Source organism: Microtus ochrogaster, chromosome 15 (genome assembly GCF_000317375.1).
Source record: "Microtus ochrogaster isolate Prairie Vole_2 chromosome 15, MicOch1.0, whole genome shotgun sequence".
Lineage (NCBI taxonomy): Eukaryota > Metazoa > Chordata > Mammalia > Rodentia > Cricetidae > Microtus > Microtus ochrogaster.
Window position 1 is genome coordinate 6,021,563 of NC_022017.1, and position 14,425 is coordinate 6,035,987.

The following is a 14,425-nucleotide window of genomic DNA, read 5'->3' on the forward strand; positions in this document are numbered from 1 at the left end:
CTGTGCCTTACAGAGCCTTAGCACCTAGACAGCCTGTGTGCCCCTGCCCAGTGCTGTGCTGGACAGCTGTGCTCAGACACTGAGCCTTCCCCCTGTCTTCCACACTCAAGGTTCTCCTACTTTCCCTCCACTTGCCTGTCTACTTGGCTTTAGCTCCTCTGGCCGGTGCATTCCCTCCAGACATCCGGCCCTTTGCCTTTAACCCTCTTTTCTCACTTAGAAATCCATATTAAGCCGGGCGGTGGTGGCGCATGCCTTTAATCCCAGCACTCGGGAGACAGAGGCAGGCGGATCTCTGTGAGTTCGAGGCTAGCCTAGTCTACAAGAGCTAGTTCCAGGACAGGCTCCAAAGCCACAGAGAAACCCTGTCTCGAAAAACCAAAAAAAAAAAAAAAAAAAAGAAATCCATATTAAGGGGCTAAGGACGTAGTTCAGGTGGTACAGTGCTTGCTTGTTATAACCTACCTTACCCTAGATTAAACACTTAGTATAATCTTAGTACTTACAGGTGACAGCAAGAGGAGCTGGAGTTCAAGGTCAGCCTTGGTTTCCTAACAGTTTGAGTCCAACCTGGGCTCCAAAAAACAACCTGAGACTCTTAAAAAGCAAAACAAGTACTACTTTAAGATTTGGCTCAAGTCTCACTACAGAGTTCATGACCTTTTCAGGGTCTTTTTTAGTCTTCTACCAGGGCTCCATTGGCTTTGGTAGCAGTCGTGAAATAGCCTCTACAGGCTCTTAAATCAGCAGTTCTCAACCTGTGTGTTGTGGTAACTGCGTATCAGATATTAAAGTTAGGAAGTAGCAATGAAATGATTTTATGGTCGGAGTCACACAACATGAGGAGCTGTGTTAAAGGTTGCAGCATCAGGAAGCCTGAGAACCACCATCTTACAGTGATTCAGATCCTGTTCACTTGTGTATTTTATTCTTAGAACCAAGCAGTTCTTATTGTCAGTGGTCTAGATAGTACGTGCGCATGCACAGATATTGGGCATACATTTGGTAGGACAGCATGTTGTACCTGTTTCTTCGCTCTTCCCACTCCCATCAGAAAGCCTACCCATCTTCAACCAATTTTTGGTGCATCCTTTGGGTTCCTTTTATTTTTATTTTTTAAGAGGCAGAGTCTCAGCCAGGTGGGGCAGCATATGGCTTTTCCCACTCAAGAGGCAGAGGCAGAGGCAGGCAGATCGATGTGGTTTCCAGGCCAGCCAGGACCACATAGTCTGTCTCACAGCAGAAACCCTAGCACTGCTGACACTGCCTCTTGGCAGGGTGCAGATCCACAGTGAATGGCTCACACTCCCGCTCAAAAGGGGGCAGGGCAGCAAAGGGAAATGGAAGGAGGGTCTTGTGTGTCCCAGCTGGCCTGTGAACTCAGGTAGCTGACGGTGACTTGGACTTCTAAACCTGCCCCCTCCTCCCAAGTGCTGGCATTACAGCTGTATTGCCTGCCACCAAGCCCAGTGACTGCAATGCTGTTGAACCCAGGGTTTTGTGCATACCAACCAAACACTACTGAGCTGCAGCCCCAGCCCAGCCCTTGCTCTTTTTCTAAACGTGCACATATTTGGGGAGGAGTTAAAATACGAGTTCACATCACATGTGCTGTTTTACTTCGTAAATTGAAGCTTATATATTTGTCTTAGGAATTTTCAAAGTAGTTAGAGATTTCAGTGATTTTTCATCTAATAGTTCAACAATTTATTAAAAATAAAACATTTGGCTAGGTGTGGTTTGAATGTTTGTAATGCCAGCATTTGGGAGGTAGAGGGACTGGAGTTCAAGGCTAAGCTGGTGAGATGCCAGACCACCTGAGTTCTGCATGGGACCTGATGCAGTGGAACAGCGCTCCCTCCCCAAGTCTTCTGACGCCACACATACCGTGGCACCCACCTTTGTGTAAACACATGGCACGAGTACTTCTCCATACGTGTCGTGACACATGCCTGCCTGTGAACACGTGCTGGAAATAAATGGATTTTTAAAAGGGGGTCTAAGGCAACTTTGCTTTGACGCCAGGTTACAAGAATCGGTTTGAAAAGTCAAAAAGCTTGTCCAGTGTCATGCAGCTGGTACCTAGGGGCTCTAGGCATGTCCTACTTTGTCCTTGTCGTCTGTGTGCTGACTCCTTGACGGAAGCAAGAGAGAGAAGTCATGTACAGTAACTACATGGGAGAACACTTAAGACGCTTAACTAGGAGAGTTAGGACTTGGAAAGAGCTGACATCCTGGAGGGCCTAGAACAGGTAAGGGGGCACCGAGCTGAGAACACACAGAGTAGACTTGTCTGAAGCCAGACCATAGTCCAGAAGCAGGGAAATCTGATAACATTTAATATCCATTTATGTGTCAGGCAGGTTGTTCCAGGAGAGCCTTCAGAAAGGGCAGGGCAGGAAGGGCAGGTAGTTCCAAATACGAGGAAGTGTGTGTTGGCTGAGGGGCTTGCCACACAGGTGCAGTTGTGTCTAATATCAGTGCTAAAGAGAAGCACGAACCAAGAAACGGCCTGAGCATGGTATGGAACAACCCCACGACAGCTTTGGAATGACCGGGATCTAGGTACCACAGCTTAAGTTTTCAGGAAGGGTTTGAATCATGAAAAGGGAGACTGGCAAGACCGCCTAAAATTACTAGAACCCCTTCTAAAAACTGAAGCCCTCGCACAAACACAAGACGGCAGCACGGTGCTGTTACGGAAAGGGTGTTGAGGGAAAACAGGAAGGAAAAGGTCAGTGACTCCAGGACAGAGCCTTTCTGAACGTAACCGAGGGCAGAACAACCAGGAGAGGTGAAGAGTTGGCTGTCTTGGACACCTGCCTCTGCCAGCTTAGGGGAGGGAACATATCTTAGAAGAAACGAGAACAAATGCAGTCTTGTGCTTGAATCCTGTCGGTCACCAGTTGGCATGATGACCTCCTTGGGCAGGTTCCTTAGCTGTAAAATGGGAATAATTGTGCCTCCCGTGATTCGAAGGTTAGAGACTAACGCCCCCTTTACAGTGGGTAATGAAATGGCAAATAGGTGCTATCACATGACCCTCGTCATAGGACTGAAAGGCCAACAGATGGGTCAGAATTCGCAACCTCGGATCACAGCGTACGGGAATGCTGGCTTCTTCCCTCTAGGAGGTGGGGACAAGCAGGGGGAGGAGGAGCTCGCTCCTTGCGACCCGCCCATACCAGTCTGGCCTGGAGCTGAGGATCCTGGTCGCCTGCATGCGCACAGCCTGTCCTGGTGCCCCGGTACCCCAACCAGGTCTGGTCATGTCCCTGCGCCCCTTGCTCTGGCCGCTCCAGCTGCTGCTGCTGCTGCTGCTCAATGGGTCGGTGTGCCGAGCTGAGGCTGGGCCAGAAACCGAAAGTCCTGTCCGGACCCTCCAAGTGGAGACCCTGGTGAGGAGACTGCGGCGCCACCCCCCAAACCCTCCCTCTCCCCCCGCTTCCCCGCCACCCTTCAAGGCTAAGGGATCGTGGGAGAGCACGGGGGGGGGGGGCTCTAAATGAACCTGTGAACGAAGAGGAGAAGAAGTGATGGAACTGAGTTGGGGGAGAAGGTGCTGGGTCTCGATGTGGTAACAGGGTTTTAGGAGGAGCAGCTTTGACCCTTGTAGTCCGATCATAGGTACAGCCCCCAGAATCGTGTACAGAATCCGCTGCCTTTGGAGACACACTCCACATCCACTACACGGTGAGGGGCCTGGGGGGCCGGGGCGTGGTCTGGGAGGGGGCGGCGCCCGAATGAAACACGTCAGCTTTGGCTTGGACACGTGGCAAGCTGTGCGAGAGAACTTAGGGTCCGCTAGCACGTGGGGGCGGGAGTGGAAGGTGCCCTTGCCTGCTTCTTTCTCTTCCCTGTTTTCCCGCCAGTTACTTTCCAGCACTGAGAAGTGAAGGGTGGAGAGATCTCCAAGAAGTGTCGGCCCTTCGGGGCTTCCTCTTCCTTTTTGCTCCATGAGGGTGGGGGTGGGAAGGGGGACAGGATGCAAAGCAGTTACGAGAGTGGCCGCCATCCCAGCAGGCGGTCCCACTGTGTGTGGCCTGCTGGGAGGATAGACGGGTCAGTTCTTGCTCTTTGTCTTTAGGGCAGCTTGGTAGACGGACGCATTATTGATACCTCCCTGTCTAGAGATCCTCTGGTGATAGAACTTGGCCAAAAGCAGGTGATTCCAGGTATGTCACCTGCGCCTTTGCTTTCTAACCTAAGCCCTTGCTTAGTGTCTTGAACGGCGGAGGTAAGCTGGAAAGGATCCTAGAATGGGTAAGACACTAAGAATCTTCAGCTACCTTGGGTTCAAAGTCTCTTCTTGACCCACACATCACTGGGGGCTAACAGTTTAAGAAGTGGAGTAAAGCTCGCTTGAGGAAGGGCAATGGGGTGTCTTTGATTTTCTTCTTGGGTGGTGTGTAGCCTCCAGTTCAGTTGCGTCTTCTTCCTCAAGGTCTGGAGCAGAGCCTTCTGGACATGTGTGTGGGGTGAGTATCTGGACAGGGGCGGGCCTGACTGCCCCTTTCTCTGCCATCCCACGTCTCCAGGAGGAGGACATCATAGAATAAAGGGGTCCTGACTTCACACTGGACCCCTGAGGGCACCTGTCGGGTTTTGGGGGGAATGCAGTTGTGTAGGGTGATTGGTACCTTTACTGGTCAACCTGTTAGGTGGAAAAATTCACATTTTGATGCCACTATCTGAGGTGGGAGGAGCTTCTGGTGGTGCTGGGCCAAGGTTGCCAGCTCACCTCTCCTGCCTGCGGCTCGTTCCTTCCCTCAGAGAGAAGCGAAGAGCAGTCATCCCTTCTCACTTGGCCTATGGAAAGCGAGGGTACCCGCCAACCATCCCAGGTAATTGAGTAGGTCTTTTCTCCCGACCGTCAAGACGGAGCCCCGAGAGCCACGTGTACTGCTCTGTCTAGAACTTGAGAAAGTCCAGATCAAATTTGAGGAAAGAAGTAGCTGGGACCCTCTCCTTCTGACCCACCCAATCTCTCCAATAGAGGCTACAGACAATCTGTTAGGGCCACCTGGCTTGACTTTAGGCAGCTGGTGACCTTTGGCACCTTCTTGAGCCACGTGGGTCTTGCTGCCTACAATACTTATCCCAGAACACTAAAACCCAAAACAAACCAAAGGGTGACCTTCAGGGCCCTCACGTAGAGCGGGTAAGGAGGTGGCCCTGGTGGCTGGTTCCTAGAACTCACCTTCAGGTACTACTACTGATACTTGTTCTGAAGGGCGGAGATCAGACAGATTTTCCGATAGGTACCTCTTGCTTTGCATTGGAACATGTGCTCCACTAGGTAAAATGTGATCTGCTCCACAGAATGCAGAGGCAGGTGGATCTCCGTGGGTTTGAGCCCCAGCCTGGTCTACATAGTGAATTCCAGGACAACTGAGGCTACAGAGTGAGATCCAGTCTCAAAAATAAAACACATCAAAAAAAAAAAACAAACTCTTAGCAAAACTCTCCCCACTCCCATGTTGCTTGTTTGCTTCATCTGAAACTGTCTGACTCCTGTCCCCCTCAAACGCGTCCCTCCTGTTTTCCAGCCCTTCTTTGAAACTCCTCTAAGAATCGTATTGTTTGTGCTCATCAGTGGCTGGGATTTTTAAGGACATCTGCTTTTATTCCAGTTAATTATAGCTCTGCAAAACCCTATCCATGTGGCTATCTGGAAATGGGATCCATTTGGTACAGAGGAGTCTCAACACATGTAAATGCTCACTTGTGGGGCCAGACAGACACTCAGCCATTAAGAGCGCTGGCTGCACTTGAGGACCCAGGTTCAGTTCCCAGCACCCATGTGGTGGCTCACTTAATCTGTAGTAGTTCCCGGGGAAAGTGACCCCCCTCTCCTTATGCTACATGGTGCACAGACATACATCAGGCAAGCTACTCATATCCATAAAATAAAATCTTTAAATAACAAACTAATGCTCACTTGTAAATGTGAAAGAACCTGCAAGTTTCCCATGCACAGATTTCCTGTGCTGTCATTGATTCCGAGCCACATTTTAGTTGTAGTTAAGGTCAACACGAGTGTCCTCAGCCTGCTCCTAGCCCTCTTCTGCCTTTTCTGAGGGAGCCCAGCTCCACATTTCAGATTGCCAGAATCAGTTATTTTCTACAGCCTACCCTGATTTAATCCCAATTCAGAGCTCTGGATACATCACAGCAATTTTCCACACCCTCCCTGCCTCTCCAGTGGATGCAGTGGTGCAGCTTCCAACCCCTCCCCCACCCCCTTCTTCCCCAGAGCATGCAGTGGTGCAGCTTCCAACTCCTCTCCCACCCTCTTCCCCAGTGGATGCAGTGGTGCAGCTTCCAACCCCTCCCCCACCCCCTTCTTCCCCAGCGCATGCAGTGGTGCAGCTTCTAATACCCCCTCCTCTGCCTCTCCAGCGGATGCAGTGGTCCAGTTTGATGTGGAGTTGATTGCATTGTTTCCAGCCAACTACTGGCAAAAGCTGCTGAAGCGCTTTTTGCCTCTGGTAGGCATAGCTATGGTGCCGGCACTCCTGGGTCTGATCGGGTATCACCTATACAGAAAGGCCAGCAGACCCAAAGTCTCCAAAAAGAAGCTGAAAGAAGAGAAACGAAACAAGAGTAAAAAGAAATAAATAGTGATCTTTAACAAAACTTTGTATTCTTCGCTTGACTCTACTACCTCTTTTTCTTTACTTTTTACTGTGTGGGGGGCGGGGGGCTGGAACATGGAGGTCGGACAGCACTCTGAAGTTGGTTCTCTCCTAACTGTAGCTGGGTCCCAGAGACTGAACTGAGCTCGTCCAAGTAGAGAAACAAGTGCTTCACCTGTTCAGCCATCTCTGGTGCAAAGATGGGGCCTTGCATTTGTAGCCCAAGTTGGCCTCAGGCTCATAAGCCTCCTGGCTAGGCTGCAACTATGGATATGCACCAACACTCTGCTAACCCAGTGCTTCGAGGCTGCTTTTTTTTCTTCAGTTTTTTGAGACAGGGTTTCTCTGTAGCTTTGGAGCCAGTCCTGAAACTAGCTCTTATAGACCAGGCTGGCTTTGAACTCACAGAGCTCCGCCTGCCTCTGGTTCCCGCCCAGTGAGGCTGCTTTCTTGGATAGAAAAAGGAGCACTGTGAAGCTGGATCTTGCCTGTGGTTGAGTAGCTGGAGGCCTTGGAGCACACTTCTTCCTCTGGCCTGTTCTTGCTGTCCTAATTTACCCCAAAAAACTGGTTTTGAATCTGCCTCTGGGTCCCTTGGGGTATATATTTGGCTCCCATGGTGCCATGATGCGGAGGAGGAACCATTTCTAGGCATTCTCTCTCTGGGACCAGAACGTTCCTTGTATCCTTGAATATGGCAAAGATAATAAAGATCTTACAAGGACTGAGAATAAGGCTCAGTTGGTAGAATGCAAAAAACCCTGAGATCAATCCGCAGCACCAATAAAACAGGTGCATGCCTGTAATCCCAGAGAGGCAAGAGGACCAGATGTTCAAAGTCATCCTCAGCTACATAGGGAGTTTGAGGCCTACATGAGACCCTAATTTTTGTTTTTAAAATATTTATTTATTATGTATATAATATTCTGTCTGTGTGGATGCCTGCAGGCCAGAAGAGGGCACCAGATCTCATTACAGAGATTTGTGAGCCACCATGTGGTTGCTGGGAATTGAACTCAGGACCTTTGGAAGAGCAGGCAATGCTCTTAACCTCTGAGCCATCTCTCCAGCCCTTGTTTTTGTTTTTAAAGGATCTTATAAATTCTTTTGAAAGAATAATTTGTTAGGGCTGGAGAGATGGCTCAGCAGTTAACCGCACTGGTTGCTCTCCCAGAGGACCCAGGTTCAATTCCCAGCACCCACATGACAGCTCACAACTGTCTGTAACTCAGTTCCAGGGGATCCGACAACCTTCGCACAGATACACATGCAGGAAAAACACTAATGCACATAAAACTAAAAATAAATCATGAAAAAATTGTATTATTTAAAAAAGAATAATTTATTGGTTATACTGCGTGGCATAGTGGCAGTCAATGACTAGAGTACTGTCTGGAGTACTAAATTTGTAATACCAAAGCACTCGGGTTTCACAAAAAAAGTCTTGGGTTCCTTGGATCACAGGGTACGGGAGACAACGTGGGCAGCTTCGATGACATTGTAGGTGGTTGGAGGGCCTCTCTCGCCTGCCTGGGCAGGTGCGGACAGCTGGGGCAGGTTGCTCCTGTGATTTACTATGAAGAGCGGGTTGAGCTGGCTCAGCACCTCATCGCTCACGGAGATACCGTCCAGGTACTGTTTGAGCATCTCCTTCAGCTTCCCGCTGATCTCCAGCAGCTGCACGCGTCTGTGCTGCAGGCTCAGCACCTCCAGCTTCACCTTATTGTACCTTTTCCAGAAGTTCTGCATCCCTGAGTAGTCCGCCATAACCTGAGGCAGAGGAGGAAGGGGTGTGGTGGTCCCCTTGAGCAAATGCTGCCCAGCCCCCATGCTCTCCATCCTTTACCTTGGCCAGCTCCTCTGTGAGCTCTTCCGGGTTCTGTCTCTCCACTTCCTCCTGCTCCATGGGAGTCAGGACTGAGGAATAGAAAGGCAGGACTTTTTCTTCCTCTGTTTCAAATTTCCTACAGATTTCAGCAAGTTTAAGGATCTTTTCACCCTGTTGGGAAGGAAGAGGCGCGTTAGGGAAAACAAGATGGATCCCTGCTTGAGTCCAGGAAAGCGGCTCCAGCAGCAGGAAGCCCATCTTGCCAAGCTCTCTCCCAGCAGTTAACATCCTCACACGGCACAGCTCGGTACCTCGGTACCACATCGTCTTCTTTCCTGGGATGAGGAAACACACATGCGCAGACACACAGAGGGAGATCTTGGGAAGCTGGAGAGCCCCATCTCTTCTGGAGGCCTGGGGGTTGAGAAGCTTTAAAGCTTCTTCCTTCCTTACTTTAGGCTTGATCAGTTTGAAGTCAAATAGGAGGGTTGGTTGGTCTGCAAATGTGTGAGACGGGTCCTGATCAGGCCTTGAACTTCTTGAGCCAACCCATTAGCAGTGGGAGACAAAAGCTGCCAGGCTTTTCTCTCAGGAAGTTGAGGAAGAAGTGGCCATCTTGAAAATCCACCACCTTTGTTACACAGTGGTAGCTCTTCCTCTCCTATGGGGAGTTTGTCCAACTTCTGGTCTCTCATCACCTGTCTCAAAGGTCACCCTGACTGCTCTTAGGGTGTTTAGGGGTGATGACCACTGCTCTTAGCTGCTTCAAGCTGACCAAAGGTCAAGACTGGGGGGCCGGCCTCAGAGGAAGGTCTGTCTAAGGAGCCGCAATGAAACTTAACCTATGGTGAAGATCCAGAGCATACGACAGCCATTGGGGACAGTGTGTATCTTTGGAGCTTGTCATACGACTGAAAAATAGCATCTTGATGAGTTGGTAGGCCTCAAAAGAAATCTAGAGGTTAGGTCCCCAAATGACACTGTCTTCAGTAAGAAATCCAGAGACAAACCCCCAAAATGATGCAGTCTAGAAATAATACAGTCTAGGGGTCCTAACTGGTTCGTTTCCTCTGCTAGTTAAAGAGTTAAAAAGCAGGAAAAACCTGAAAGACATCAGGTAGTATAATATTCAGGGGCCTCGTCCCAGCCCCTGGCACCCATCTTCAGAATACTGGGCAGGAACGCCATTTCAAGCCCCCTCCCCTGGGAGTTGCCTTGGTCTGAATTCCACCTCTGGGAAAGCCCGCCAAGTGGTGACTCCTCCCCAGGGAAGGTCAGGACCACTCCCACAGGCTATTTAGACTGCCCCCCAGAGAATGTACATGTGGTCTCGGGTTTCGCATGGTCTCCTCCCACACCTCGCCATGCTTTCCCAGTGCCACTGGGAGCACTGCATTAAACATGGGCATCTTTTATTCAATCTAATTTGGTCTGATTGGAATTATTTGCATTGGCAGAGAGGCTCATCTAAGAAATATTCCTGGGCTGGAGAGATGGCTCAGTGGTTAAGAGTACTGGCTGCTCTTCCAAAGGTCCTGAGTTCAATTCCCAGCAACCACATGGTGGCTCACAAACATCTGTAATGGGGTCTGGCGCCCTCTTCTGGCCTGCAGGCATACATGGAGGCAGAACACTGTATACACAATAAATAAAATCTTTAAAAAAAAAAAAAAAAAGAAATATCCCTAACAGGTAGCAGCAGAGAATCTCAAGCTTGTGGAACCGCAGAGTCACAGACAGAATCAGCAGCTGGAGAAGAGGAAACCTCATGCATCAGACACGCAGAGAAAAAGACCCTGTGCAAGGCAAAATGGGACTCAACTTGGGAAGCTGAAAAATCCCTGTTCATTTAAAAAAGAGAACGGAGTAGAAAGAAAGGAAGGAAGGAAGGAAGGAAGGAAGGAAGGAAGGAAGGAAGGAAGGAAGGAAGGAAGGAAAGCTAACACAAATATCCACTTAAAGAGGAGGGAGGAGGGAGCCCTGCCCCATCTTTCCTGAATCCCTTTTGCCCCCAGCCAGGTTTCTTGGTTTTGTCCCTTTTACCTTCTCCACGACCTTTTTCAGGTCCTTGAGGGTGGCATTACTTTCCAGGGTGAGTTTGACTAAGTTCTCCTGGGACACTCCCCGAGCCTGGGTCCTTTGGGCCTTCAGTTTTCGCAGCTGTACGTGGACCAGCTCCTTGTCATTGCGGATGCACTGGTTCTGCCATTCACTTTCACGGCTGTGGGCTGTGATCTTCCCTTTCAAGATACCTATGGCCTCCTAGAGGGACAGTGGGGACCATTGACAAAGGCAGTTGAAGGACTAAGAACAGAGCGTCATCTTGACCCAATCAGTGAGAGACCCAAAAGAATTTGGGAAGGCAATGGACAGATGGACACTGAATGGCCTGGCATCTCCAAGTGAGCACTGACCTGCAGCTTCTGGATTTTTTTCATCTGCATTTCAATCTCTTTGGAGCTTTTCTCGTCCTTCACCTTCAGAGTCTCAAAGGCAATCTTCCGGTCCTCCGTGGCATCAGTATAGTTCTTGAGTGCATCCTGGAACCTTCTCCACAGATCCTCCACTATGTTCTCCAGTTGTAGACGAAGAAAGTGCTTCTCTTCTAAATTCTAGGGAATGTGTCCCAATACCAAAAGCTTAGAGCTACCCTCTTAGTGCCCGCTCATGCCCGCCAGCTGCCTTACCCTCGGGAACTGTTAGGAGCGTTGTTTAGTGTGAGGCATTGTGACCCAGACAGGAAAGCGTGGGGCTGGGCCCAGCTCCATGAGAATGGTGCCAATTAGAAACAGCATGAGGAGCCAGGCAGAAGAGACACATCTCTGTGAGTTCAAGGCCAGTCTGGTCTACCGAGAGAGTTCTAGGGCAGGCTCCAAAGCTATACAGAAACCCTGTCTTGAAAAAGAAAACAAACCAAACAAAAACAGAATGAGGCCCAGTGTTCCAAATCTCAACTTCTTTTTTTTTTCCTTCCTGAGATAGGGTTTCTCTGTGTAGCCCTGGAACTCTGTAGACCAGGCTGGCCTCAAATTTGAGAGAGATCCTCCTCCTCCTGCCTCCAGAGTGCTGGGATTAAAGACATGCGCCTTTATACCACCTGGCTCAGATCTTGTAACTTTTTAAAGCAAAATTGATAGTTTGGATTTTCATGTGAAATCTTTTCAATTTTCACAAGTAGGAAATTATTCAAACTGTAAAGTATATCACTGGCTAAATTAAAAGCAAGGGTTGGGGATGGAGCTTAGAGTAGAATACTTGCCTACCATCGACCCAGGCTGGATGTGATGGTACATGTCCATTACCCTACTCGGGAGGTGGAGGCAGGAGGATCGCAAGTTTAAGGTAAAAGTAAAAAAGCAGTTCCAGGTCATGCTCCACCACATAGTGAGTTCAAGGTCAGCCTGAGCTAAGGAAGAAGCTGTCTCAAATATAAGTTGATTGATTAAAGTTAAACCAAGAACCCTAAACACAAACTTCTGCATGTCAGCTAGATTTACAAAGTCTATGATGGAAAGAATTATGGATCAATTTCTACCGATTCAGACTGTGGGATTCAAGCTGGTCATGTGGCTACTGTGGGCCTTTATTTCTTTGTCTATACCTCTCAAAAGGGTGAAGTCAGATGATCTCTTAGTTTTTTTTTTAATTGTTGGTGGTCGTGGTTTTTTGCTTGTTTTTTTGTTTGTTTGTTTTGTTCTTTCCCCCTTAAATGCATTCTTAAAATCTTCTAGAACATTCCTGGTTCCCAAGCAGTTTTCACAAGATCACAAAGAAGCATGGGGGACCTCAGTGGCCAGAGACTTTTATTGACCGTTGGCTCTGGAGCGCTCATCTAGCTCTGACTGCCCTGAGCAGTTCTCGTCCGGCCCGTCTCTCCGGACCCCGTCCCTCCATCCTCCGCCTGTACCTTGTTTTTCAGATCATCCCACATACTCTGGAACTCTAGCTTGCTCTCATACTCGGAATCGACGTAGTTCTGCTCCATGGCCATGAAGACATCCTGGAGGTAGTGGATCTCTTTCTCATGCTGGTCAATGATTGTCTTCCTACAGGAGATGTGATGGGTATAGCATGAGGTCCAACAATAACGTAGCTATGAATGGGCAGGGGTGGTGGCACACTCCTTTAGTCCTGGCACTTGGGAGGCAGAGGTGGGCGGATACCTATGAGTTAGAGGGCAGCCTGGTCTACAGAATGTGTTCCAAGCCAGCCAGGGCTACACAGTGAGACTCTGCTTAAAATCCAAAAAAAAAAAAAAAAAAAAAAAAAAACCAAAAAAACCCGATAGATGGGACAAACTTGTAGGCACCTGGCATGGAGGGAAGGTTTTAGTGTATGTTTTCTTTTACTTTCTTTTTTTTTTCCAGAAAGAATAGGAATATTTTGATTTTTGAGTAGGTAATACTTTCATATGAAACAAAACCAAAAATCTACATAAGTTCACAGTGGAATCTCTCTCCCATCCATATCTACTGCTAGATGGATAGAATTCTGATAGTTGAAATTAGGAGGTACAGACAGGTACCGGCAGAGGTCAAAGAAAGCTAAGACTCTAAGACTAAAGCCAAGTTCATTTCCGAGGAACTCAAGAGCCTCTCTGCCTGGGGTTAGATTAGGGAGGAGGCTCGGAGGTACTAGGGATAGGCTCTGGGAACTCCTGGGATCCAGTCTCTGGACTCTGGCCCCTTACCGTTCCGTCTCAAACTCTTTCGTCAGGATATCTAGTTCCATGTTGTAGCTTTCCTCCAGGAGGCTGAGTCGGCGTCGCTGCAGGGTCAAGAGCTGGTCAACATTGTGTAAGTGGCTGCGCAGAGCGTGGGCGTATTGTTCCTCTGCTTCAGTCAAGTCCTTAGCCAGAGACTAGAGGAGGAAGAGAATTACCGTTCTGGCCGAGCGGCATCCCCGAGAAAATACAAATGGATTCGAGGGGCTGGGTCCTCAGCACCCACGAACGAAGTCTGGTGTGGTGGCATCCCTGTAATCCTGGGTTTGGGGGAGTAGAGTTAGGGGGCTCCTAGGTCTTGCTGACCAGCCAGCCTACCCAATTTGATGAATGAGCTCCGATCTCAAAATATAAGGTGGAGAGCAAGCAAGGAAGATGCTTAATGACAACCTCTGGCCTACATGCACACACGCACACGCACGCACGCACGCACACTTAACTATCTGGCTAGGTGGATGGCACAATGGCATTTTCCTCTTATTTCCTAATGGTTTTAGGAATGCTGGCTCTCCCATTCAGTCTTTAAAAAGTAAGATTAATTTATTATTTGTGTATATGCGTGCATGCCTTTCTAAGTTTGTTATGCAGGTGTCCCAAGAGGCCAGAGGCCCTCAGATTTCCTGGAATGAGAGCTACCAGCAGTTGTGAGTTGTCTAATGTGAGCACTAGAACTCGTACCCAGGTCCTCTGAAAGAACTACACGAGCCATCTCTCCAGCCCTTTCCACTTAGTCTTGACGCAAACCAAGAGTGACCTAGAAGTGTAGGAAGCAGTCCTAGCGGTACATGCCTTTATTCCTACCACTCAGGAGAGAGACAGGAGGAGATCTGGAATTCAAGGACTAGGATTTCTAGGCCAGTCGGGGCTATGTCGTAAGATCCTGTCTGAAAAAAAACAAAAACAAACAAACAAACAAACAAACAAAAACAAACAGCATTGGGAAGGACTAGAGAGATGGCTGCTTTCCCAGAGGACTAGGGTTTGATTCCCAACACCTGCATGGAGGTTCACACCTGTAACTCCAGTTCCAGGGGATCTGATGCCCTTTTCGTGGGCATTGCATGTATATGGTGCACCTAACATATATGTAGACACAGAGATAAAATGAAAATAATTTTTTTCTAAAGAACTGTAAAGTGGGCTGGAGAGATGGCTCAGTGGTTAAGAGCATTGCCTGCTCTTCCAAAGGTACTGAGTTCAATTCCCGGCAACCACATGGTGGCTCACAACCATCTG

General features: G+C 48.8%; 2 protein-coding genes across 6 annotated transcripts in view; one reads left to right on the plus strand and one right to left on the minus strand.

Moving 5' to 3' along the window:
• The first annotated feature begins 333 nt into the window (after positions 1 to 333).
• On the plus strand, positions 334 to 6,634 carry Fkbp11 (FK506 binding protein 11). Of its 2 annotated transcripts, XM_005353951.3 has the most exons (6): positions 336 to 3,398; positions 3,628 to 3,693; positions 4,088 to 4,175; positions 4,445 to 4,478; positions 4,774 to 4,844; positions 6,403 to 6,634. In XM_005353951.3, exons 1-6 carry the CDS (start codon positions 3,222 to 3,224, stop codon positions 6,618 to 6,620), a joined length of 654 nt encoding a protein of 217 aa, XP_005354008.1. In that variant the 5' UTR covers positions 336 to 3,221; the 3' UTR covers positions 6,621 to 6,634. The 2 variants fall into 2 exon arrangements, with proteins under 2 accessions (XP_013204113.1, XP_005354008.1); XM_013348659.2 differs by lacking the exon at positions 3,628 to 3,693 and having other exon boundaries at positions 334 to 3,398.
• The window catches only part of Ccdc65 (coiled-coil domain containing 65), a 15,868-nt gene continuing 7,949 nt past the window's right edge, over positions 6,507 to 14,425 (minus strand). The window contains exons 3-8 of one of the 4 annotated variants that reach the window (XM_026782598.1): positions 13,157 to 13,326; positions 12,374 to 12,512; positions 10,881 to 11,078; positions 10,510 to 10,728; positions 8,485 to 8,637; positions 6,510 to 6,581 (exon numbers count right to left, since the gene is read on the minus strand). In XM_026782598.1, the coding sequence (XP_026638399.1) occupies positions 6,540 to 6,581; positions 8,485 to 8,637; positions 10,510 to 10,728; positions 10,881 to 11,078; positions 12,374 to 12,512; positions 13,157 to 13,326 (921 nt within the window). In that variant the 3' untranslated portion in view covers positions 6,510 to 6,539. Of the gene's footprint in view, positions 6,582 to 7,961; positions 8,409 to 8,484; positions 8,638 to 10,509; positions 10,729 to 10,880; positions 11,079 to 12,373; positions 12,513 to 13,156; positions 13,327 to 14,425 lie in introns of those variants that run through there. The other 3 variants (XM_005353953.2, XM_026782599.1, XM_026782600.1) reach the window with 3 other exon arrangements.

Bases quoted from the DNA above. Each gene is read 5' to 3' on its own strand.
- Fkbp11 (XM_005353951.3), top strand. From the start codon at position 3,222: ATGCGCACAGCCTGTCCTGGTGCCCCGGTACCCCAACCAGGTCTGGTC. The intron at 4,176-4,444 runs GTATGTCACCTG...TTCTTCCTCAAG, and splicing joins CCAAAAGCAGGTGATTCCAG to GTCTGGAGCAGAGCCTTCTG. The intron at 4,479-4,773 runs GTGAGTATCTGG...TCCTTCCCTCAG, and splicing joins CTTCTGGACATGTGTGTGGG to AGAGAAGCGAAGAGCAGTCA.